This window comes from Rhea americana, unplaced genomic scaffold (assembly GCF_003343005.1).
Source record: "Rhea americana isolate MKP2758 unplaced genomic scaffold, rheAme1 scaffold_190, whole genome shotgun sequence".
Lineage (NCBI taxonomy): Eukaryota > Metazoa > Chordata > Aves > Rheiformes > Rheidae > Rhea > Rhea americana.
In genome coordinates this window covers 1,435,217-1,460,374 of record NW_028186039.1, presented here as the reverse complement: position 1 = coordinate 1,460,374, position 25,158 = coordinate 1,435,217, and the positions used below count along the sequence as shown (strand labels likewise).

Sequence of the window (25,158 nt, the reverse complement as noted above, 5' to 3'; positions counted from 1 at the left end):
CATCTCCCCTTTTGCTGGCACCTTTCATTTTCATTTCTCATTCCCTTTTCACATTTAGAAACTGAGGCAACCAGGCGTGATTTTCCCATGTCAGCAGCAGAACTTGGCTGAGTTCATGATTTCACTGGCTGCCGCTGGGTGCCCCAAGATGTGCAACAGCTGCTGTCTGCACAGTTGCTTCTCGCTTGCCAGTTTGTCCTAGGACCTCCAGTTCTAAAAGTGCTTCTTGCTCATTCCACCATTTTGCTCCTTCATTTTTCTCTGGGCAACATCCACAAGCTTCCTTTCTGAGAAAGGGGATAGAAGAGCAGCATTCCCATACAGGCAGAGMGCAAACACCTCCAGAGTCAGGGCTGCACTTACAGCAAGGATTTACACTTTGGCTTCAGACAAAAAAAGTTATTCTGAATTTTCAACTTACAATGTCCAAGTAATACTTGGACATATTGAGGGTCTGAAATCCAATTCAGATGTTTGCAGGTAAACAGCTTCCATTGCAGACAGGTTGGAGAGAACAGAGCAAAGCTTTTTCTCATATGGATCCATAGGACTGCCTGGTGTCTGCAAGGGGGACAGCAGGCTCTGAGGGAGAGGGAGGCTAGGGAGGCAGGCTCAGGAAGGGCAGGATCCCTGTCACATTTATCTTTGCTTTAAACAAGCAAAGGGTTGTTTTAATTTTGCTTGGATGGTTTAGTAGTCAATAGAATTACTGTCCAGCTGCTGCACGCTGCCATCCCTCATAGCAGCAGCTGTGCCACAGTGTGTGTCCAGCTCCCCAGAAGAAAACTCTAATTGCCTGCTTCCTTACTTCGCAGGAAGCAAGATGTAACTGAAGGTGAAGAATCTGCCAGTTCCCCAAAACACCCCTTTTCAGGTGGTACCTGCCAGCAAGAGCTGGGAATAGAAGGGGAGAGGTGCTGGGTGCTCTGACAGTGGAGCCTGGGAATTCAGCCTCCCCTGAATCCAGGCAGAGGCTCTCCTTCAGCAGAGCAGGACTGCTTTTCTGCTCCCTGTGAGCACCTCCTTTTCAGATGCCTCCAGTCTCCTGTGTTCCCCCCATTTGGTGATGGCACCTGGACTGCTCCTRTGCCCTCTGTTGCAGTAGAGAGGGGCAGCTGTACCTGCAGAGGTGCCAGCACAGGCTTACTCAAATCCACATTCTCAGCATAAGCTTGGAGCAAAGAAAATATGTCCTTGTACATGACAGCTTCTGGGAGGCCTGGATGGTGAACAGCAGGACTTCTCTTGGCATATTTCTTTTCAACATATTTGGAAATGATGAAATTTTTCCGAAAGGCCCTGGCAAAGACCAACAGAACAAGAGTTAGGACTCACAGAGACTGAGCAAGCGTCTAGTGGCATAGTGACTCCCCCTCCGCTTCTACTGCCCCAGCTACTTTCCCCCTCTCTCCTTTAGACCTGCCAGGCAGTTTCATACCTTTCCTGTCTCTGCTCCATCCCCTAGACTCCTCTATAGCATCAGTCATAGATCTTACAAAAAACACTGTGGTTTTCTTGAAGCTGCTTCTGCTGGAGTTATATAAAYGAGACCTTGACTTGCATACATTAAGCGTGCGTATCTGCAGTGCTGGGACAGGGGGACTTTTGCACCCACTTTCCCCTTCCCATTGTGGGAAGGAGGAACCACCTCCCKGTGCTTACTTTGAGTGGGGCTTGGGCTCCCACCACTTTCATCCGATACCCCAAGCTCTTTTTGCTTGGGGGGACAGGGAACAGTTGATGCCTCTCCCCCTCTCTTGGCCTCTCATGACTTTTCAGACCTCCTACCATCACCTTTTCCAGGCTGAAGAGCCCTGAGCCCAGCCCCCTGGGGTGTGGGAGCCATTTCACACCTTGAGCTCTGCTTGTTACTCCTCCTTGTGTCTCTCTCTGCCTACCATGGCTCTCTGCCTTGCGGGCAGACCCAGGGGGTGGATGCCCTGGGGATTTATGCACTGACGTAGTGATGTTTTCTGCTCTCTTCTCACTTCCTTTCCTCCCCAGTCCTGACCTGTCCTCTGCCTTTYCATCCTTTGTCTCTGCTCTCATAGTTAGTAAGTTGGGCCCAGCTGTCTGCCCAGTGAGAATTAGGGGGAGGAATGGAAATAAAGAGGAGTGAAAGGCATCACATGGCACAGAGTAAACAAGAACGATCAAGGAAAGGAAACAGCTTCCAGACAAGGAATGACTTAGTAAGCTGGAATTCTCCAGTTGGAGAAGAGGAGAATCCAAGTAAAGCAGAAGCTGTGACCTGTTGGAGGATCTGTGGGGCAGATGCTCAGGTGTAAAGGAGCACTGCAAGCAGAAAAGGCTGCCACAGAAGAACTGAATTATTCATTTCATCCACTTTCAGTTCTGCACATTCAGCATCCAAACCTCTTCCTTATTCATCTATTTACTACAGTGTGGGTCCCATCCATCCAAATGCTGTCCTACTCAGGACTTAAATGCCTATTACGGAGCCTAAGTCCCCATCAGTGCCTGCTGTGCCTGCTTTACAGCCTCCTGAAAGTCTCCTCAGCACCTGACAATAAGCTCCTCATCTATCTGCTTTCCCAAGAGCTCTGCTGCATCCCAGCTTTGTAGTGCTAAGCTCTGGAGAAGCCCAGAGTTATTCTTGGCACCAACTATGCTGTCCAGGCTCTCACCCATCCTCTGCAGAGCGTAGAAACTGGAGTGCTTTCTTGGATGAAGAGGACTTTATGGCCTGCATCCATAGTTAAGGTAGCAAGTGGTACACACATTCCCCACACACTCAGTGAAAGAAGCTGACACCTAACAGACTGGAAGTCTTCACAGACTTCTGTCTCTGTGTACTTATATCACAAGGAACTTGGCCACACATGTTATGATGACCACAAGCCTCTTATTTTCTCTTCCCTTTTGCTAGATGCCTATGCTAAACCTGCTGAACTTGGACACTGTGAACTGCTCTGCACCACACAATTCATTCTCCTCCATCCCACTGCATCACTCTGTCCTTCCCTTCCTGGCTACTGTGTACAGCCTGCATCCCCCTGCTTGGCAGCTCCATTTCTTTTTTGCTTCTCTTCATGCCTTTTCCTTTCTAGTGCTGTTTCTTTGATCTCTGTCCTGACCTTGAAGCCACCCTTGCACCATCCTGCTGGGTCTTCCTTGCCCCTCCACTCTCCTTTATCAGACCTTTCCTGCTGGGCTTGATGAAATTGCTTCTAAATAGAAGCTACCATGTGGGCAGGGGATTAGGCAGTATCCATGTGCCTGGTTATCATGGGGAACTAATAGACCCATGGAGCACGTGCACACAGTCAAGGGCCCCATACGTAACMTCCCACAAATAACAGCTCTTACAGTGCAACTTACATATCACTGTGCTCTGTGGGTTTTGTTGAAGAGCTGGGGATATTCGCTTCCATGATGATATTGAAGCCAGAGTTGCCAATATTTCTTGCCAGCTGCAAAACAACCAAACTAGAGGTGGCACAGAGCATGCAGCACTACATACTGGGCAGCAGGAGAGGGAGCTGCCAACTGCAGCAGTGTAACCCCAAAGCTAACTCCTGGGCTTATATCCAGGCAAGGAATACCACTGCCAAACACACTCATTCCTTGATCTGACAACCACCAGCTGCTAGCAGCTCCCCAGCCAGCCCTCATCACAGACCTACCTGCATCCATATCGTTCATGAGCACCCAGACTATCACAGTCCTTTGCAAATCCTCCCTCCCCTTGCCCTTGCCAYGCACTGCTCTACTCCATTCTGGGCTTGGACTTGCCCTGCAGCTCCCCTGCCTGAGATGCCACAGCTGGAGTCTCTGAGTGTGAGAGATGGATGACCCAAGAAAGATGAAATGGCCTCCGCCTCTTYTCTTTGAAGATGACACTTCCTGACACAATAACCACTAAACCCTGAGAATTACAGTTGTGGATGAGCCTGTTTCACAAGGGGAAAATGCAGTGAATTTACTTCCACTTGGATTCAGGAGGGTGGAAGGGAGAGGGACAGAGCACACTTCTGACAGCATCYTACCAGCAATTCAGAGGTTGCTAGCTTGTCCAGAGACAGTGACTGGATACGGGAAAGATGCACACCCATCTCTCTGTGAATCCCAGAGCACTCGATGCAGATCAGGATGCCCAAGTTAATGGAGAGCCAAGTGGGATCTGTAGAGATAACACTGCTGGTCTAGTGTGCATCTCCTGCCTCTTCCACCCCCTAGCCCTTTCTGCAGCCTCAGGGCACTGGGGCACAAGGCACACTTGCACAGCGGGMCTGCTTTTGGTACTAACTGGCAACAAAGAGCTGTGGGAGCATGATGGTGAGGGAGAAGGTCCCAGACCTGTGGGTCTCCATGGGGTGGGCTGTGACAGAGCTGGATGCTGCAGAAAGCTCTGCCTGTCCCCAGGGAGAGGAAACATAGGTAGCTTGTGCRACAGCCACCACAGTCCTGGGCTGACTCTCACCTGGCGCTGAGCAGTCACAGCACTCTCTGTTCCCAGGCATGCATTTAACCTCCTCAATGATGGCCCGGGTCAGCTCCTCCATGCTGCTCTCCCCACCACCTTGTGCCTTGCTGAAGGCCACGTTCAGTGCCTCCTCCTTGCTGTTGCTGAGGACGGACACCCAGCTGCATGGGCAGAAAGCTGCTTTTAGGAGTGCAGCCCCACACTGACATGCTCAGGCTGCAGGGAGCTAAGCAAGGAGGGCAGCAGGGCTTGTCCTGCTGTTGCACAGCCAGGGCAGGCACTGCAAGGAAAGGTGGAAGCCCACAGAGCCCAGAACCACTGAACACAAAGCTTCTGAAGGTGAACCCAGCAGCAAATCAGTTGCCAAAGGCCTCAGCTGGGCCCTGTGCCCTGCTTGCCTGCTGGCCAGCCCCTCAGAGTGACTGGGACACAGTGAGGATGGGAAGGGCATTGAACAAGGGGCAGTGGGGTGCTGCCTCATTAGCCAAAAAAGCTGGCTCCTCATCAGCAGCCAGAGGAGCACTTTTTGTCCCCAGTGAGCATTCTTTGCCTGCAGTACTTACGCAACACATTCCTGTTCATCCTCTGCCAGGAAGTGGTACGTGCGGTTATCTGAAACACATACAGCCGTTTTCCTCTAGGTCTTGAAGAGCCCAGGTCCAAAAGAGCTTGACTTTAGTGACAGCAGGACAGGGCTGCCTGGAAAGACTGCAGGGAGCTAGCCATCTCGCACTTCCATCTCACACAGCAGGCGCACAGCAAAACAAGCTTGAGCTGGGCTCAGCAAGCCCAGGTACATGGGACAGAAAATTCCAGCTCAGGCACTAAACAGATGCATAGAAGGTGGCCTATGACTGTGCTGGTCCCAGTCCCTCTACGGTGCACCCCAGGCAAAGCAACTTACTGCTGTATCAGGAAAGAGGGACACTCATGTTAGCTCCTGGGCAGCAGCTTAGCTATGTTTGCATGGTCCACATATACCCCCCTACAACGCTATGCTGCCCTGTGGCAGTGCTGTCCATCTCACACCTGGCATGTGCACTGTTGCTCCTGAGCAGAGCTGCCTCTCAATACTATTTCCCAGGGGAAACCTCCCAGCTGGCTCAGAGCTGCAGAGCTTCACCTCGGCCTACACTGACTCTCTGAACACAAATTGCTGCCACTTCTCTGGCAGCATTCCCAGAGGAAYCGCAGAACAGGCACCAGGACTCACGTGAAACCAGATCAAAGCATTTCCTGTCATCCACATTCGGCTTCACCTGGCATGTCAGTAAATTCAGCTTGGCTGGTGGGCGGTTGAACTACGAGAGGAAGGAAGAAGACTCAGTGCTCCCCACATCACAGGGCTGCAGCRTGGTGGTAACTATCAGCACCTGGCTCTGCAGTGGCTCAGATCACTGCACAAGCAGAAGAGCAGTGAATCTCTCTTGTGCCCAGCACTTCATCCTTGGCTCTGCTCTCAAGAGCAATACAAGAAATAGCAACACTGACCTTTTCTTACTGGACTGGCACCCCATGCTTGGAGCACCTGGTCCCCAGGCTCACACTCCTCCATACACAGAGGCAGGAAAGGTCCTCCTGTGTTTGTCTAAAGCTCTCTCAGGTCCTAGGGACTTAGATCTTGGTGGAAAGACCCCCCACGGATGCTACTTTGGGGCAGCCCAGCATGGCAAGCACTGAGCATAAGAGCTCTGCCAGGCTCCCAGGAAGCCCCTAACATGCTGTGAGGCTGTTGCGGTGGTGGGTAGCAGTTCCAAGGCAGCAACAGCACAGGATTCCTACCGTGCTGTGGGAGATGGTCAGGTAGCCATTGCTGATGGAGCATTTTCTCTTCTGCCAGACTTTTCTCAACCTGGAAATGAGCAGAGGATGGATTGAGAGGACCCACACAGAGTCCCACTGCACAGAGGAGTGAACTATGCTGTATAGCCCTGTGTCACRTCAGTGAGCATAAGAGCCATGCAAGGGACAGCAGGGGCCACAGATCCTCATTAGACATGCTGGCTTGGCTGCCACAGATGGGGGTCTGTCGCTCTTGGTCTCCTCTGAGCTGAGGAGATCCTGGCATATGGCAAAGGGCATAAGGAGAGGCTTGTACAGATGGGCAGCACAGCTGCTGCAGAGGTGATAGGAGCACACAGAATCCCTCAGAGGAGCAGGCCCTGCTAGCCGAGCATACAGATCACCCTGGCCCTGCCAGGAGTCCTCAGCAAACACCCACAACCATTACATCCAAATTGCTACATGCTGGGCTGCCCAGGCTGGCTTTTCTGGGACTGTCACTCTGGGCAGACCAAAATACAGGGAAGAGTTTGAGAAGATACTTCTGAAAAGGGAAGGACACTAAACTTTCACCTGAGGTGAACATGACTCATAAGGCCAGTTCATTATTTTTTGTCCAGTTTCAAGTCTTTCTAGGGCTTTTCCATGTGTGCATATCTCCCAGTGCAGGACCCTGCAATTCCCTGCCACCATGCTCCCACTCACTGGGAGAACATCGTCTCTCCAAAGGCAGCAGAACAGTGTCCGGCAGCTCACAACATAGCTCTTGGGGAATGAGCACAGGACAGGCAGTGCTGTGCTGGTCCAAAGGAGCATGACAGGAAACCAGCCTCTTTGCTGGCTGTCTCTGCCCTCTGACYCATGATGCAATCTCCAAGGAAACACTGACCCACGCTCTGTCTAATCCACCCCACATTTCCTCCCCCTAATTCTCACTGGGCAGACAGCTGGGCCCAACTTACTAACTATGAGCAGAGACAAAGGATGGAAAGGCAGAGGATGGGTCAGGACTGGGGAGGAAAGGAAGTGAGAAGAGAGCAGAAAACATCACTACGTCAGTGCATAAATCCCCAGGGCATCCACCCCCTGGGTCTGCCCGCAAGGCAGAGAGCCATGGTAGGCAGAGAGAGACACAAGGAGGAGTAACAAGCAGAGCTCAAGGTGTGAAATGGCTCCCACACCCCAGGGGGCTGGGCTCAGGGCTCTTCAGCCTGGAAAAGGTGATGGTAGGAGGTCTGAAAAGTCATGAGAGGCCAAGAGAGGGGGAGAGGCATCAACTGTTCCCTGTCCCCCCAAGCAAAAAGAGCTTGGGGTATCGGATGAAAGTGGTGGGAGCCCAAGCCCCACTCAAAGTAAGCACCGGGAGGTGGTTCCTCCTTCCCACAATGGGGAGGTGCATGCAGAAGCCAGGCCAAGTTTCTGGCTCAGCTGTTCTACCTGCTCAGAAGAGCACTGAAAGGGACACACAGGATCCTAACTTACCCATCACTTTTCTTAAAGAGGGTCCCTGATTTCTCTGTGCCGTACTGCTTGTTCCCTTGCAGCTGGTACATGTTGTACCCTGCCTGCTTGCTCCCAGAATCCTGGCAGAAGAAGAGAAAAAGCAGCAATCCCCATCCCATCCCTACAACCGCCCCTGGAGAGAGAGGCAAAGACAGGAGCAGGGCAGCCACCACTGTGCTGGGGTCAGGAGATGGTACCTCTGTCCCCTCTATTGCCTCCTTGCCTTACACCATCCCCTCTCAGGGGATCACTCCACTGGTGCGTTGGCAGCCTGGGTGTCACCCAGGGATGAGGCAACCAGGGCTGCACATGTCTGGGATATGCTGCCAGGGTGACACAAGGAGGCAGTTGTTCTGATAAAGCTGCTTTGAGGCAGAGATTGCCTAGAGCAAGGAGGAGGCAGTAACCAGATAATACTCAGCTATAGGTGCCCCAGGAGCATGCTAATTTGATGGCTGCACCTGCCCCACCACTTCCAATCAAGAGCATGTCCTTGTGGGACTGCCGGGGACTCTGTGCTCCCCCCTGACAGCTGACTAGAAATCCCACAGCTTCCTACATCAAAGGGCAGCACAGGGACTAGATAAGCAACCACTGCGTCCTGCCCTCAAGGGCACCGCAGTGCAACTGTCTCAAGTCCCCTTGGAAGAAGGATCAGACCTTACCTCTTTCTGCTCCAGCTGCAATGCTGTTTTCAGCTGATCCCGAAGGGAGCACAGTTGCTTCTTCTCCTCATCCTGCCCAATCTTCATCTGAAAGGCAAGAGAGCACAGTGAGCGCCTTGCATGGGAGGAGGAGGCCTCCGCCTCAGCTGCCACATCCCACTCATTCTCTTGGGAGATGCAGAGGTGCCTTCGTGCAACCTTCTGCCCTCAATGCCTTCCTGTTTCTGTGGGATGCACCAAAGCCTGTTCCATGGTATGTGGCATGTGCAGAAGCATTTCAATAGAAACAACTACAAAGGGAGGGAAGCAGGCATGTTCCCAGGGCCTGAAGCAATCTCTTGCAACACTGAACCACGGGGAGAATATTCTGCATTCTAGCAACCATGTTATTTTCTAAGAAAATAGCTCCTTTCAGCTCTCCACAGTGTAAAAGCAACAAAAAGCTTGACAATCACTGTAGTTGTTCTTTTTAACTTTGGCAGCATCAGTAATTAAAATAACTAAAGGGACTCCAAGCCATCAAAAAGTTTATTTCCATCAGGAATCTTGGGAGAAGAATGTGGCCGTGAAATGGAACCTGGGGTTTTATGTACATGAGGAACCTATAAGGTATTGCTTGCTGTGCTCAGTTACCTCACCTTGGCTGTGGGCTGGCATCTCCTTTCCTTTTGATCATCACGTACTGAATTTTAATTTTAATATGAATGATTACAAATTACAGAGTGAACAAGGTAATTCTGATGAAGCAAATGGATTCAAACAAAACATCAGTTGCCGAAAGGATACCTATGCTACAGGACCAGGGGAGATGAGTACAAGTGACACTGTTACAGTAGCTGGGTGACAAACACATCCCAGGCCTCTCTGCAAATCATGACTTTCCGTGGACATATGGGGAAGGCCTAGCAACRGCAATCAAACGGAAACTCAGATCTAGAAATACTGAGAAACCAATATAAACTTTCTGCTGCACTCAGTGGACTTCATGCCATCTGGGATCTGACTGGACTATTTCTGAAAACCCACCCTATGCCTTGCCATTTTGAAAAACTTCTTTTGTYTCCAGGCCATATATGACTGACAGAGCCCGAAGTCAAAAGCTAGAGGTCACAAGGCTTACACAGCCTTCTAAGAATGGCCTCTAGAGCTCAACAAACCTAAAAAAAAAAAAAGAAAAAAAGAAAAAGAAAAGTTTGACCTGGCAGCAATGGATAGAGAAAGCTAAGACCATGAGTAAAAGCCTGAAAAGCAACAAGGGCTTTGACAGATGAACGTATTATATTTCTTTTGTGCTTGTTCTTCTCTTTCTGTGCCCAGGGGTACAGGCACCATAATTTTCCACTCCCACTAATGGCTAAATTTTCCCATAGAGGGGGCACTACATGTTAGAGCCTCAGGAAATAATGATTAATAGATGCACAGAACTGTGTAAGCCCTCAGCTCTGCTTCTGTAGAGGAAGAAGAGGCCTGGAGGGAGACATCTCTGCCTCCCACTTGGAGCACTGAAGTTAAGACGCATACTCACAGTCTGCAGCTCTGGGATGAGCTTCTCTGTAAATGTCTTAAGTTTTACTGTTGTGTTTAAACATTCCTGGAAAAAACTGATAGAAACTAACATAAGAATATGTTCTGAAATCCTGCTATTAGCAATGGCTGTAAAACATACACACTCCAGGTTCTCCTGAGCTCCTCCCTCAGTACCCATCATGTCTTCAGCAGCTAGTACTTCTCCTTTACAGTTGTAGTACAAAAATTTTGTTAGGAAACATATTTTAAACAACACTTGGAGACAGTTAAGTTCAGCACTCTGTCTGCCTCACATCCCAGGTTTCTGTGGTGTGCGTTATACACAAATTATCTGGCTTACAAAAATGTCAGACTAAAGAAAAGAAACACATTTCATTCAGATCCTTGCCTCCACCACCTCCAGAAAAAGAAGAATTTAAGTACGTAACAAGCCAGGCAGAGCTAACTGAAGGAACTCTAGGTCCCTCAAGTTAGATTACCTCCCAGATCCCCTCTAAAAAATACTCCCTTTCTGGAATGAAAGGGAGTGAAGAAAGATTACCAGTTGCTCTTACTTGAACTGTGAGTTGCAATGCTTGATGTGATTTTGCAGCAAGCCGATCCCCTTCTTGGTTTTGATCTCATTCACTTTGATTAGATACTGAAGGGAAAAGTACACAGGGACTGAATTTGTAACTTAGAGAGAGATGCCTTTTATGCACTTTTTCATGTTCCCAACTCCCACTGCCAGTGAAGAGCAGCAGTGCATTGTAGTCCTTTCCAGCAGTCTTGTCCTGGTGTGAACACCTCACKTGGCTTTTATGGGGTGAGAAGTTGGTGGCAGGCAGAGCCATGAACACAAGGGCTTTGACAAGGGTTTAAAAGCACCGTGCCAGCAGCTCGCCCATGGCCTATCATCAACACTCCAGCACTTCACTACCCTTCTCAGCACCAGCTGAGATCTGGACAGTAGAGTGGTGGACACATGGAGGTGGGCTTTCTTTACTGGGGCAAATGCTCAGTCAGTACACCATAAAAAGATTCACCAAAAGGCAATCCAACACAAGAGTCATGGTGCTTTCACAGAAGAACGGCCAGCATTCATAAAAATCTTCAAACCTCATCACTCAAGAGCCAGATTCCTTCAAGACATAYTTGACTTCACCCATACACAGCCTGACCCTACTGCCACCACCACTGCTGCCAATCTGCCTCCCTATATCCTATACACGGTTGGCATCTCAGCCTACCTCGAGGACCTTCAGAAGCAAGTTGACACTCAGATTCCCAGCCTAAAATTACCTGCCACCTCCCAAAGCCCATCCTCACCCATAAGAACTTCACGTTCAAAAACCAACACTTTTTCCAAAGTAAAGGTGTGGCTGTAAGCAGAAAAATGGCCATACAATATATTGTATCCCAGCAGAGCCTTGGGCYCCAGGGCACTTTAGTATCTCAGAAAGGCAGAAAAACACCAGCCATACCACAGACACAAGCACGACTGATCAGGGATAGAAGATAGTTGCAAATGAAAAATCAGTGTGTATTCAGACCAATAGTCCAGGTCAGAAGACAAGTGAGAATCACCACCATGGGAATCACTACTGATGTCTGCATGCTACAGCCTGGGGTCTCCTGGGGCTACAGTGTGGCTGCTGTGCACCAGTAGAAGGAAAATTTGTTTCTTGGATGCTGATTTAGTGACTCTGAAATGGCTCCAGGAGCAGACTTTGGCACCAGCAATCAGCACTGCCCTGGAATCCCAAGACAGGACTGCAAAACCCGGAGTCTGGTGTCTAAGGACTGCAAGCAGGGTACAGAGCAAGTCAGGTTACAGTAAAGGTGATCCAGGAGGTGACTGAGGCAATGTCTAGCTTCAGGCATGAAGAAACGGTGAGCACAGCACTRGGATCACAGCTTCATCCTTCTCTGGAGACAGGGCCCATGAGCCTGGACTCTGAGCCAACAGCCACAGCTCAGCCTTCTGGGGAGCAAGCAGGGAGATGCAGGAGGCACCTGTGACAGCCAATGCTATTTGGTGGCATGAGCACTGGCACAGAGGAACTACACAGGCAGAATGTAAAGGACAGGGACAAGGAGGAGCTGGGCAGACTCTCAGGGTCCTCTGCTGTTTTGCTGCTGCTCCAATCCACCATGTCCTGCATTACCTCACACATGTTTAACTGGAAGGTCCTGCGCTCCTTCTCCATCTCCTCTGCGATCTCACCTCCGCTCACCTCACTCCTCACCATCCCGTGTTGCTTTGCCAGGTCTCGCTTCTCCTTCTCAATTTTTGTGCTCAAAGAAAGAGGAAGGACACATGAAAGGCTCCATCTGTCTGTTCTTTGGTGCAGTCAGATAAAAACAAGCCTCCAAGTATGACCTTGGGGCAAGGAAATGAGACAACTCACAATTTGCTCTCATAGTCTTTGCAGGCCTTCTCAAATGGTTTTTTGAAATCCTAGGGAGAGCCAAAGGCACCACTTAATGAYTATGTCCAGAACAGGCTCTTCTCGAGCCTTAGCTTACTGAGTTCCCACAGGATCACCCTAGCAGACAGGACTTTGCAAGCTAGTACATGACTGCCATAAGACAGTCCCTCTCCAGAAAGATATCCTCACATGTCTCTGCACCCATATATACCGCAGCCAAGTATGCACTCCAGCACAGGTTTACTCACAGGCACTATATACTTGCTTGCGTACACGCTAATACACATGCAAATAGGCACTAGGCACACAAATACACATATGCACAGGCACCAAAACACATATCCTTCCACTTTCACACTTCTGTACAGTGCTAGTTCCCAGTTTTCTGCCTAAATGCTCGTAATTTTTCTCCATTAGTCCTTTGGAAGTCCCCAAATTCTGTCACAGGTCTCAACCCTCSCTCTGCATAATCCTGCCAATAGCCTTCCCTGCTTTCCCAGGGTTCAGCTGTCCATTCCGTGGATCCCAGCCCCAGCTGTATAACCTTGGCACAGACTTCTGAGGCAATTGATAAGCCAGGAGAAAAAGCTGTGAGAAAGTCCATGGAGTCCAAGATAAGAAAGATAAGATTACAGAGTCTGGGTTGTTGAAACAGGATTGTTAGTAGCTCAAGGATTAAAGAGGAAAAAAACTAACACGGAAAGGTATAAAATCCTAAAGGAAGGAAAAACAGAGAGTTTGTCAGCGTTGTCAGGGTGGTGTCAGTGAGTTCAATGAAAGACAGCAACTCAGCAATACCAAGAATCTGCTCCAGGGAGCAGCAGAGCTGACCTGCTCCTCCTGACCCGATCTGCCTGGCCAGCAGGGACTCCTCAGGTGTCTTAACAGGGTGGTAAGCGCATTAATGCTTAGTCTAGTAGCTCATTAAATCRTAGATATCTTTTGTCTGTGATGGCCAATAAATATTGCTCTATAGTGGCAAGCTGTATATATCCTGCTTGTAGAGTCTCTGTGTCCAAGGCTAAAAGTACCCGAAAAAAGTGACCCTAAGAGGAATGATACCAGATCACAACTGGCAGCTGCTTGATCATGTTAGATGCAGGCACTGAACTAGCAATYCCTCAGCAGTGACCTAGTTCCAGATGAGCAATCAGAGTCAGTTCATTCAGACAGCCTTCTCCACCCTAAACATCCGCAGGCCCTTGCACTCCTTTGTGCTCGGATCCACACAGCAACAAACACACAGAGCTGAAGACCTGAGCACAGTCACAGAGACATGCAAGCACCAATGACCACAATGACCTTTCCACTGGTAAAAAAGCCAACATTTAATAAAAGCTTGATGTTTTTCCTAAAATCTGTGCTGATCAATTCTGAGAAGTTCTGTGAATGCTCTACAAGGTGGAAAAGCAAGTTATAACGTTCACTTTAACACTTGCTATCCTGTAATCTCTGAGACATACGTGCAGCTATGTGGACACACACATGCATGTTCAGATTCACACAAACATGTGTCCTAACATACATATGCGCAGGAGCCACAGGTGGGCCTGCGAGGGCTGGACCTCACTGAGAGGCAATGGGGGAGTTTGTGCACAGGGAAACTATAACCACTTGGTGCCTAACAGTTTTATTTTTCCCAGTGTAGTGAACTCCTTCAAACTCCTCTGGGTTCAGCTATGTGTTCAGATGCAACACAAGCGGAGAGCCCAGCTAAAGGGCATTGCTAGCCTGACTTCTGGTGTGAGGCCCTAGCCTCGGGAGAGTGAGCAGGGCCCGGCACACAAGAGGCTCAGGCAGTCCTGCCCTTCCAACCCGAATCCCTGCAGCACCCTGCCAGAGGGCAGAACGTGCACCAGAATGAGCCCCCACAGCTGCCACCCTCTCTATCTCCATCTCCCTGCTTACTAGCACCATTTTTTTTGCAGCCCTTTTGGTCTCTGCTTACCCCTTTGAGCTCTTTCAAGTCGCCCTTTATTAATGACTCCAGGGAAAAGTTAATGTTGTAGTACAAACTCTGCAACTGAAAAGGAGAGAGAGAGATCACGTTGCCAGTGCTGCCCAGGCTGGTCAGACTAGTGTAAGATCCCCTGGAAATGTCAAGCTGAGTCCAGCTGCGGATGCAGCCCCCAGCTCTATGTTTCAAAACATTCAGCCCCCAACCCTACAGGGGGGAGAGTGATTTGTGCTAATGCTGTACGGGGGGGGTGAGAATCAGGGTCACAAACAGCATTTGTGGACACAGTGCATTCCTGCTGCCCTGAGACCTCCTTGCAATAGTGCTACCCCTCTTTCAGATTGCCGCTCCCTACTGACCACTACATCCAGGCCACCTAAGGGTATCATTGGACATATCCTGCTTCAGTGGTTTGAGTCCCAGGCCTGGTGCCAGCACCTGCCCCACTCCCTGTGCCGAGGAAGCAGAGCTGTTTGGGAGGCTGCAAAATAAACCACTTCAGAAAACAGTCACCCGAAAACCACTCTTGGAGATTTTCAACACTGAGCTGGGCAAAGCCACAGCTGACCTGATCTRGTATTGGTGACAGCAGGGCTTCAAGAGCCACCTCTTCTGCAATTCCCCAAGGCATCGCCCAGCTTCTTGCTAATCCCCAGCCAAACATTTCAACATAGCTGAAGGGTCAGGATTAGTCAAATATGTAATTGCAGCAAAGTTTGCTTTCTCCTGAAAGTTCCTGTAACTGTTTCTGAAGAGCTCAGGAGGTATACCAGCTCACTCTGAAGCTCTGGAAATTGGTGCAAGTGATGTATTCTGGCTCCTTGGAAGAGGCTTTGCACTGCATCCCCCAAAGCATTCAAGTCTGGCTCACGACCAGGTGATAAGCATTGCCTATCACTTACCTGGCCCAAACCTTGGCTTTGGTCAATGGGCAGGATTCCTTGGAACTCCCATTGGGCTCTTGTAAGCACTCCGTGCAGAATGGGGACCCCCCAGCCTCCTCCCTGGCAGGCCACTATTTGAACTTGCCTCTTCGGAGCAGCATCAGAGGTTAGCTGCCACTCAGCTGACCATATAGGTTAGATTTCAGCCATATGGGCTGTATCATCTGCTCTAAAACTGCACACCACATACTCCTACCTCTGTCTCAGGAAGGGGATGAGCTCAGACATCCAGGCTGAAGACCAGTGCCTCCCACTCTCTCTGGGACATGTGTCAGAARCAAGTCCCCACCAGTGTCCCCTTGACCCCTGTGAGTTGCAAAGCCTGTGATGGGACCCTGCTTAAACACACATGTGGAGGACAGAGTTGCCTACCAGGCTCCTGACAGAGGTCAGTAGCTCCCGGGAGAAGGCTGCAAAGGTGCTAAAGGCGTTGGCAAGCTGCTCCTCACCCTCCTGCTGGTAGTTGGCTGAGAATTTCTCCTGGGCAGCAATGTAGGCTTCAATGTGGCTAATGAGATCTGGAGAAATGTGGACAGTCTGCAGTACACCCAGGGAAAGGTCCAGATGAATGCCTACCCCCCTTGTTTCCCTCCCAGGAGTCTGTTCTAGTCTGCAGGTAGCTCCTGCTGCCTCGCACTGCTTCCCATCCTACTACATGCAGCCACTGCCCAGCTCCCGTGGGCACTGCAGCCTGCTCTGCTGCTAGCTGGCAAAGGGCATGAACAAAAGCAGATACAGGGACCTGAGAGCTGCAAGCCTGGGGAGATACACACACCTCAGACAGTGGACACATTTCCCACACCCAGCTTCCTAGCTGCCATCAACCCAATCTGCTGCAAGGACCTGCCTCAGCCCTCTGCACCCATCTCCCTGCTCTCTGTTCTGCCCTGACCTTGTCCGCAGGCGTGCTCTGCCTTCACTGCTTTCCTCATCTTCTGCAGCACAAGTCGATCTGCATCCAAGGCCTAGAAATACAGAAGAGACAGTCACTGCCTACATCCATACAGACACTTCCACAATCCATAGAGTTCAGCACAAGTCTCAACATCCCCGTGCCTGACTGCCCTGCCAGCAGGTGAGTGATGGCCGAGTGGTAGCAATCCATACGTATCTTAAAACGCCAACAAGCCTTCCTGATGGTCTTCTGGAAGAAGTGATCAAGCATAAAGAGTGAATTGGAAAATGTATCAGAAAAAAAGATTGTAGAGCAGGGGTTAAAGAAACAAGAAAATGTTAGTCACAAATTGTGTTTCCATCACTGTCCCAGCCATTCCTGGGCTGGAAGGAGGAAGCACAGGTGGCTGAGGGCAAGTATTTAAACCTTCTGCCTATGAGAGACTGAATGAGACAGATGCAATTCACAGAAGTGCTGGTTGGTAGGGCTCTAATGCAGTCTCTCGTTTGGAGCAGGACTAATGCTAATACTAGATCAGATTGGCCACACATTGCCTAGTGGAGTTTTGAAACCCTCCAAGGATGGAGATTTCCCAGTTCTCGTGTGACCTCTTGCAGGGCTGCACCACTCTTTGCAGAAGTAATTTTTCCAAAAGTCCAGCTGGAACACCCTCAGCCACACAGTCTGTAGCTGTTGCTCCTTGTTGCACCATCTGACACCGCCAAAAAGAGCTTAGCACTATTGCCTTTGTAATTGCCTTTTGATGAGTTGTAGGCTGTCAGCCCCCTCACCACCCCAGTCCCCTTTTTGCTTGATAAATCAGCCCAGCTCCTTCTACCTCTACTTCTTTATCATTATCCACTGGCGCCTCTGCAATTTCTCCATATCCCACCTGATTTCCAAAGTAGTGGTTCAGGTGTGGCTGTTCACCAGACTGATGTGAGTCCTGAAAGCTCCTYGGCCAGACTGGTATTGAGGGGATTGATATCTTCAGTCTAAGCATCCTACACCAGCATGGATTTTATTCAGATTGAGTTTAAAAAAAAAAATCTTTGGTGATCCTACTGCATCCTTTTTCTGTTAGCGCTGCTTACTCTGTCTTTCCTGAACACTTCATACCCATGTCCTGCTGTCCCTCCACAAAGTTTCTGGCACTCCTAGTATGTCAAAATTCACATTTACAGCTAACAACAGTTTTCTCCTTATATTCCTAGACTTTGAGCATTTGTGTAGAACCTGTAGCAGGGTGGATTTAGTTTTCTGTGTCTTGTTTAAATGAGACTTTACTTGTCCCAACAGTCCATTGTCGTCTCCAATTTCACCCTGGTCACCACCTGCCCTTTCCTTTACTTGATGGGAGCAAGCTRCTCCTGCTCAGAGCACTTTTGAACGAAGATTTCTTCTGTACTTGTCAGCTCTCATCACTCTCTAATTCGAAAGTTTCCCTTCACCCTTTTCAAGGTGAAGCCATTTAGCTTGGATGAAGTGTATCTTTCTTGTAGAAGCTCCACCTGGGCAGTTTTCCTGGTTCCAAACATCTCTGATCTCTTCCACTGTAAATCAGATTTTTAGCCACACAGGCCAAATGGCACTGGCTGGATGATCTCCAGGCACTGGGAGGAGGCATTTTGGAGGACACCACAGAAACCCTGCTCTTCAGCTTCCTAATAGCCTCTACAGTCTCTCTCCCCCCACCCCATTCCCTTCTGCTATCTCCTCCCCAAATTGTTGCTACAGCCTGACCAGGTCCCTTGTGATGCCAGTCATCTTTACATGTCATCTTTTAACAGAAGTTTGGCTCTCCACACACAGATGCTCAAATTTCCCACATCCAGGCCGGTCTCTTCCTTTCTCCTGACACCCCTCTCCCTGAAAGTATAACCTAACTCCAAAACTGACCCAGCCCCACCTTTGGGCTCATTCTCTGCTTGCTAGATTGATACTTTCAGGCCAGGAAGCTCTCCTCCCTCTAAGCAGCAGCACCAGGGTTTCTGCCTCAGTGGTGAGGCTGCTCCGTGACAGCCCTGAGGCTTTCACCAGTCAGCAGCTTCACCTCTCTGAGCTTCCCCAGTTGAGTCAGCCCAGCTTTGAGAGCAGCACTGTCTCCAAGGATCATGAACTGCTTAAATTGTGTACAGCAGCTGACCGCAAGGTACAAAATTATATATCTGGCACTCAGTGCAGGAATCCCCCAATCCACTTCCTTGGCTGTATTTTTACCTGTATTRGTTTGCCTTGAAGGCATTTAGTTCTGCATTCAGCTGAGCTGCATGACTTCCCCTTTGAGGATCTGCTTCCAGAGTCAGTAGTGGAAAACCTGCTGACCTCCTTCCCCTGCAGCTAAACTCCCTACAGCTCAGTTCTCTTTTATCCTGCTGGCCCAGTTCACAGCATGCTGGGGCTCTCCTTGCTCAGCCAAGGGCTACAGCACAGCAGCAGGAGTTTATCTTGAGTTTACTGTCCACTCTGACATGTAAGTCCCAAGCCAAGAGCCCTGCAGACCTGAACAAACTCAGTAGTATGCGCTTTTCTCTCTAACCACAGCTTCCTGACATAGCAGCTCTGTTTTGAATGACTGAAGTTTTAGCTTTTCTTTGTGTAGAGTAACAGTTGAAAATTAAGCAACACAAGGAAATTGCCCCACATCTGGGGCTCATGAGCAAGTTCTGGCCTTCAAAAAGCTGAGGACTTGTACAAAACCATCAACTGGACAAAACAATCTACAGACTTCATGCATCACTGAAAGCCTGCAGGAGTYTACTAGCTGATTCCAAGCTCTGGAGCACTTCAGTACAGTGCAGTGGTCAGAGCCCACCACCAGATCCTGGTAAAGTCTTGGGTACCTTCCCCACCGGTGCTGAAACTACAAAAAAAAAGAGGAATGCGACATGGAGGGGATGCTGTTTAGTTGTTGCTAGCGTATTTATCAGACCTAGCAGGAGGAGGCATCAAGGGCACCTGGGGCCCTTTGGACCATCCGGCCATATGAAAAGCCAGCCGACGTAGGTAGCCAACCATGAAGAATTCCATCCTCCTCCAAGACAGCAGCAAAATCTCTCTGATGTTTGTTGTAAGGAAGCAGGACTTCGATCAGCCCAGGAGCAGGCCAGCATGGTGATTACACTGTACTTATCTCGGTTATCAGCTGAGTCCTGAGAAGCCACAAATGTAAAGGCAGCTCGAGCTAGGCAATGAGACGCTGAGCACAGCCAGCAAGCAGCTGAAAGCCAGACCCTCTGCTGAACTGGGGTCCTTCCCTTGCTCACCCCCTTCCCTGGGTCTGCCTAGCGGGCACCAAGCGCTGCTTCTCACATGTTTTCGTGCATGTTTGCAGCGTGCAGTAAACCCTTCGCCTCTCGCGCAGCACTCTGACTGTGAGCATTGCGGTTTTTTGCTTTTTGTCATTGATGGAGAAACAAAGGAGGCGTTTGGCACGAGTAAGTAGCTTTGTGTTGGCCACTGCATTTAGTAGCCTGCTCTGACCTAATCTCCGTCAATTTTTTGAATCGTTTATACATTTGGCTTCCAAATGTCCCACATCAGTGAATCCCACAGTTTGATTTGGGAAAAATAAGCAAATAACCTACTCTCCCCCGCACACTACAAAGAACTTCTTTAATTTTTGTTTGTTTGTTTGTTTTTAGCTTGATGCTTGTTCAGGCAAAAAAAGAAAGGTACTTTTACAGTTTTGTGTCAGCTTAGTAAGATACACAACCTTTCCTCGTGAACCTCTCCTCCTCTGCTGCTGGCTGACAGCTGTCAACCTCCCACCAAGCCTCTTGACACCACTAGACCCTTTCGCAGGCCTTTGCAGCCAGCTTGGCCTACACCTCCTGCACAGCGCAGCAGGGTCCCTCAGGGCACCCGAGCCGCTGGCGCCCGAGCCAGCTCAGATCCTGCAGGACTTCACCAGAGGCATCCTCCTGCACTGCAACGACGTGCCTGCCGCCCACCTCGACTTTCCCCCAGCAGCAACCCCCCAAAGGGGCTTTTTCCTCCATGCAGCTCGGAGGGAGATAGGGCCAGGCTGAGTGCTCCAGCAGCCTGCTGTCCCCGCGGCCACCTTGCCATCCCCATGGCCACCCTCCTGACTCATGGCCACCTGCCACCCCCATGGCCACCCTACTGTCCCCTGTGGCTACCCTGCCATCCCCATGGCCACCCTGCCACCTCCGTGGCCACCCTGCTGCCCCCCCATGACCACCTTCCCATCCCTATGGCCACCCTGCTGCCCCTGTGGCCACCAAGGCTGGCCTTCAACATCTGCCACAGCTCCYGGCTGCCCAGCTCACCTCCTCCAGGCTGCTGGCCGTGGCCTTGCAGTGGCCCATGTGGCTGACGAAGGTGGAGGTGGTGGGTGAGCTGAGGTCCTCCTGCGCCCGCTGCACAAAGTCACGCACCGAGATGAGGGCCGCCATGGTGCYGCAGCAAGGCGGCGCCTGGAAAGAGGAACTGCCTGCGGGAGCCGCAGCCAGGGCCGGGCCGGCGCCAGGGCCGAGGCCAGGGCCTCCGAGGGGCAGGAAGGGCATGACGGAGCCCCAGCCTCACCCACACATGCCCCACACGTACATCCCTCACCTCTGCTCCATACACACACGCCACCATGGGTATACACGCATGTGCGCACGCGCACACACACACACACACACACGTGTGACAGCTAGTGATCTTGTGAGCGCGACCTGAAATTTTGAGTCATGGGGAGCCACAGTCTTGTGGCAAGGTGGGAAATGGAGCTGCAGGCAGTCTCAGATGACAAGGATCTGCCTGGGGACGTGCTGGCCCTGCCGGGAGCACTGGTTGTGCTGGGGGGCACTGGGCACTGCTAGATGCATGGGGTGCTGTTTGGGACCGCTGAGGGCCCACGTGAAAGCCACCAAAGAAAGGCTGGGGTGAGGCGGCCCCACTCCAGCCAAGCCCTGGTGCTGCAGGAAGCCCGGGGCAGCCTCTTTTGCTTCCCCTTGCAGCCCCAGGGCATCCTTAGGGGTGGGAAAAGAGGGCTCCCTTCTTTGCCATGCTGGGTGTCCCACCCAGCAGCCCATCTGAAATCTCACCCTCAACYGAGGGCTATGGGGTCCTAGCCAGAATCCCTCCCTCCCCCTGATCATGTCTGGCCCACTTTTAAATAGGTTTCGCACACACACACACACAGACAAGGAGTCCTTATAAATGCAGYGAGCCTCCTGCTGCAAACAGTTCTCTGCTCCAAGAGCCACTTTCCAGCCTGCAGAGCACACTAATCCCGCTACAGCTATCACAAAATCTGCTTCATAGTGAAGAAAAGCCTGAGCTGAGGAGAGGAATTCCAGAGTGATGGAGACCACACTGAGAATGAGTCTAATATAAGGAGCCCAACAAGATACAGATAATTCACATAGGCAACATCTACACTAGTGCCCCAATGCTGTGCTGTCACAGAGGAAGGGTGAAAGCACATCAGAGAGGACTGTGTAGGCAGGTAGGCCAGCCTCAGGCTCAAGAAAGCAGCTAGAAAGTCCAGTGTTAAAGAGAGCAGGCAAAGAGCTTTTATTCCAGTGGAAACGAAGATCCAAAACAACACTGAAGGTAGATCTTGGCTGCGTTATCCTTCTTCTCTCCTTCACCAAGTAGCTACAGCAGCACCCCAGGGAGTGTCCTTCAGAGATCTTCTGGGTCCCACCTCCAGTAGGACTCTATACAAGGTCTACCTTCTCCCATATAACATATGGAGGCTGTTTTGAATTCTTCAGGCAGAGGCCTGGGAAGTACCCAAGGCCTATTTTCAAGCTGGAACATAGGTGGAAAGTGCAGCGATGTGAGGAGGCGACTCTGTGTATCATCACCCTTGCCAGAACTGCTCCCAGTGACAACAGCTGGTTTCAGTTGCCAAATCTGTGTGGCTAGCCCCAGCCATCATAGTTTTCCAATTCTTTCCCCCCCCCCTTCTCAGTTCAACAAAGAACAAATTTATCCTAAAGCTGTAACTGGTCCTCCAAAGAGTTTGCCTCATATATTACTTACTTGGTTACTTAACATCTCATGAGTACTTTGCATGAAACACAACTACCCAATGACAGGGCACTTTTTTCCAAGCATCTTACTCAAAGGTTGCCTGAGCACCTGTAGACTTTTATTAAATTTTTTGTTCCAGTCTTGGTTCTTGCAATAATCACCCCTGTCTTTGAGTAATCCTTTTCTAGARAGCATTTATCCATTAATGATCTTCTCACTAATGTATCCAGGCATGGTGTAGATCAAAAGAACCAGGAAGACAATCAGAACAGCAGCAATGAACAGCACAATGATGTACTTCTTGTACCGCTTCCAGATAAAGAATACAAAGGTTTTCATGGGATTCACAAACCAGTTGAAAGATGTTTTTGGCCGGCTGGAAAAGGAAGGAAAGAAGAGTTCAGCCAAGGGTCCGTTCACAGAGCACTGTGTTGTCTCCTCTGCTTTGGTGCCCTGCCTCCATCATGGGCCACCAGGTCTTCCTACTACTTGAGGAAAGCATCATCCAAGCAGCTGCATATCCTGGCCTGCTCCCTCCCCTAACCAATCCCACTGCCTGAGTGAAGAGAAAGGGGTCCCCCACTTCACATCCTCTTCTCTCCTATATCCAGTGGGGTAACCACAGCTCCTGTGAAAGTACTGGAGACACTGAGCCTCCAGGACAGCATGCAGCAGAGCTCTTCTGAACCCACGCAGCCAGCTCAGTATGTTCATATGATTAAACCAGAGCTGCTTTTCATAGGGACGACATCATGGCATAGCTGGGTTGAGTAACCCATGGAGATCAGCTCTAGACCAGCTGCTGCAGCCGCAATGCCTGCTGGATCCACTTTAGCTCTAAGAACCCACTTGCAGCCTCAGTCCTGCAGACCCCCTTATCCCAGGGCCTCTTGATTCTGCCRTTTCCTGACAAGCCAATGCCTGCTCCCTCTTCCCACCTGACCAGCTGCCAGAGAACACAGCTATCCCTGGCCCCACCCTGTCCATTTTAAAGGTGATGAACATGGATACTCACTTTGGCTTTTCGAGGGGTTCAGGTTCTTTTCGGCCCAAACCAACAGGACTTTTCTCAGCCTCCTCCACAGTCAACAGCTGCAACTCTGCTTCCACCTTACCCTGGAGGGGTGAACATAGCTGAGCCACAGGCTTTATGTCGCTTCACTGACTAACCTGCCAGGACTGAGTATTTATCTCTCAGCTCCACTGACAGATGCTCAAATAATCAACTCTTCTCTCCAGCCATTAGCCATAGAGATCCTCATTTTATAACCAGAGGGAGCTATGGCCTGTCCAGAAACTGTTTTTTAAGAAGGCACTGTATTTATAATGCACTTAGCTCTCCAGATTTGGCTGCAGCATTCCACACTATTACTGAATACAACTTGCCTCTTGGGACAAACTATGGTCCACTAACAGAGCCACCAGTAGCACGTCTGCCCTGGGACACTAGGCACCTGCCTGTCCRTAGGTAGAGTAGGTAGAGACTCCGGGACAGGCCTGTCTTGGTGCTCCCCTTGCTGAGCACCTCATAGGCTCCCTGCACAAAGCCCCAGGCAGCTAGGTCTCTCTGGGCTGCAGGTAATGTGTGAGCAGGACCAGCTGCCTTGTCAAGACAGAGGTGAAATACTGACTTTCCACTCACCCCTACCAGCACCATGTCTTACCGTCAGAAAGTACTTGTTCCCGCTGGGGTCTGTGAACTGAACATCCTCTGGTTTTATGGAGCTACTCCACTTTTTCTTCTTCTTCTTCTTCTTCTTCTGATTGGCCTCTCTCTCCTCATCTTCTTGATCTCTGAGTTTGATGAAGGGCCACCAGCCTCTCATCCGCTTGTTTCGGAAGATGGAGAAGCGAGGTGTGGCATTCTCTTTGGCCATTTTGATGGTGCAATGCTCTGAGCTCTTGGCTGCCCGTACCATGTCATGCAGCTTCAGCTCAATGGAGCCTGTGGGCACACCAAAGAGGAGAGCTCCTGGTGAAATTCTGAGGCCAGCTTCACATACTAGTTGGCTTTCTTCCCGTCTCAGCCATGCTCCCATCACCACCAGCAGGTCCCAGCTGCCAGAATGATCTAGCAGACTCCTGCACATTTTCAGTTGATGAACTTGAAGCTCAGCATAAGGAAGGATCAGAGCAAGAGTTAGAGACCAAGAGGCAGAAGTCATAGCTCTGTCTCTCTATATTCTGATGCAGCCAGTCTGGCTTGCTAGTGGTACAGTTGGTCATTCTCACTCCATTGCCATGTTCCATCCTGCTCTCCCACATGACCAAGCTCCACTTTCCCTCTCATTCCTACTAATTTTAAAAGGAATTAAAAAATCTGAAAAACTCATTGAAAGGTTCAAGTCAGTTTTCATGCCTGCAACAGACTCAGTTCATTCCCCTGCTCGGCCTTGCACCTCTGTTCCCTTTGGAAGAAGCTACTGTCCAGCATTGAGCCCTTGCAGCAAATCAGTCTTACCACGTACTGGGCTGTATTGGCAAGATCACAGCCAGTAGTTGAGGGAAGAGAGTGTTCCCCTCTGCTCAGCACTGGTGATACTGCCTCTGGATACTGCGTCCAGTTTTGAGTCCCCCAAGACAAGAAAGGTGTCACCAAACTGGAGTCTAGTAGCCCAGATGGTCAGGGCTGAAGTACATGCCATAGGAGGACAGGCTGAGAGACCTGGGTTTGCTCAGCCCAGGAAAGAGAGGATGAAGGAGAGATTTTATTGCATCTTCCACAGCCTGAAGGGAGCTAGAGAATAACTGGAAACTCTCCTCAGAAGTGCGCAGTGAAAGGATAGGAAGTAACTGGCACAGCTTGTAGCAAGGTAAACTAACTAAGGGAAAAAAATTCACAATGAGAATGGTGCTGCCCTGAGACAGGGGTCTGGAGGAGTTCTCAGATGTTCATCCTTGGAGATATTCAAAACTCGCTCAGACAAGGTCTGAGGAACCTAAGTCACTTTGAATCTAGCCCTGCTTGAAGCAGGGTGCTGAAGTAGAGACTGCAGAGGCCCCTTCCTGCCTAAATGTTTCTGAGACGGTATGGAC

The 25,158-nt window shown here is 50.2% G+C and overlaps 2 protein-coding genes across 3 annotated transcripts in view; both read right to left on the bottom strand.

The window, feature by feature from the left end:
- The window catches only part of LOC146597163 (arf-GAP with SH3 domain, ANK repeat and PH domain-containing protein 1-like), a 30,875-nt gene extending 10,326 nt beyond the window's left edge, over positions 1-20,549 (bottom strand). Inside the window, exons 1-17 of the mRNA XM_085302682.1 lie at positions 20,424-20,549; positions 16,129-16,201; positions 15,609-15,754; positions 14,284-14,358; positions 12,315-12,364; positions 12,072-12,201; positions 10,479-10,564; positions 9,923-9,998; positions 8,398-8,484; positions 7,712-7,812; positions 6,230-6,299; positions 5,661-5,748; positions 5,011-5,059; positions 4,445-4,608; positions 4,011-4,144; positions 3,343-3,434; positions 1,122-1,299 (exon numbers count right to left, since the gene is read on the bottom strand). Of these exons, the coding sequence (XP_085158808.1) occupies positions 1,122-1,299; positions 3,343-3,434; positions 4,011-4,144; positions 4,445-4,608; positions 5,011-5,059; positions 5,661-5,748; positions 6,230-6,299; positions 7,712-7,812; positions 8,398-8,484; positions 9,923-9,998; positions 10,479-10,564; positions 12,072-12,201; positions 12,315-12,364; positions 14,284-14,358; positions 15,609-15,754; positions 16,129-16,201; positions 20,424-20,549 (1,725 nt within the window). The remainder of the gene's footprint in view (positions 1-1,121; positions 1,300-3,342; positions 3,435-4,010; positions 4,145-4,444; positions 4,609-5,010; positions 5,060-5,660; positions 5,749-6,229; positions 6,300-7,711; positions 7,813-8,397; positions 8,485-9,922; positions 9,999-10,478; positions 10,565-12,071; positions 12,202-12,314; positions 12,365-14,283; positions 14,359-15,608; positions 15,755-16,128; positions 16,202-20,423) is intronic.
- Positions 20,550-21,659: 1,110 nt separating this feature from the next.
- LOC146597162 (fer-1-like protein 4) overlaps positions 21,660-25,158 on the bottom strand; it is a 44,343-nt gene continuing 40,844 nt past the window's right edge. For both annotated transcript variants that reach the window (XM_085302680.1, XM_085302681.1), the window contains exons 43-45: positions 23,787-24,067; positions 23,138-23,238; positions 21,660-22,498 (exon numbers count right to left, since the gene is read on the bottom strand). In XM_085302680.1, the coding sequence (XP_085158806.1) occupies positions 22,318-22,498; positions 23,138-23,238; positions 23,787-24,067 (563 nt within the window). In that variant the 3' untranslated portion in view covers positions 21,660-22,317. The remainder of the gene's footprint in view (positions 22,499-23,137; positions 23,239-23,786; positions 24,068-25,158) is intronic.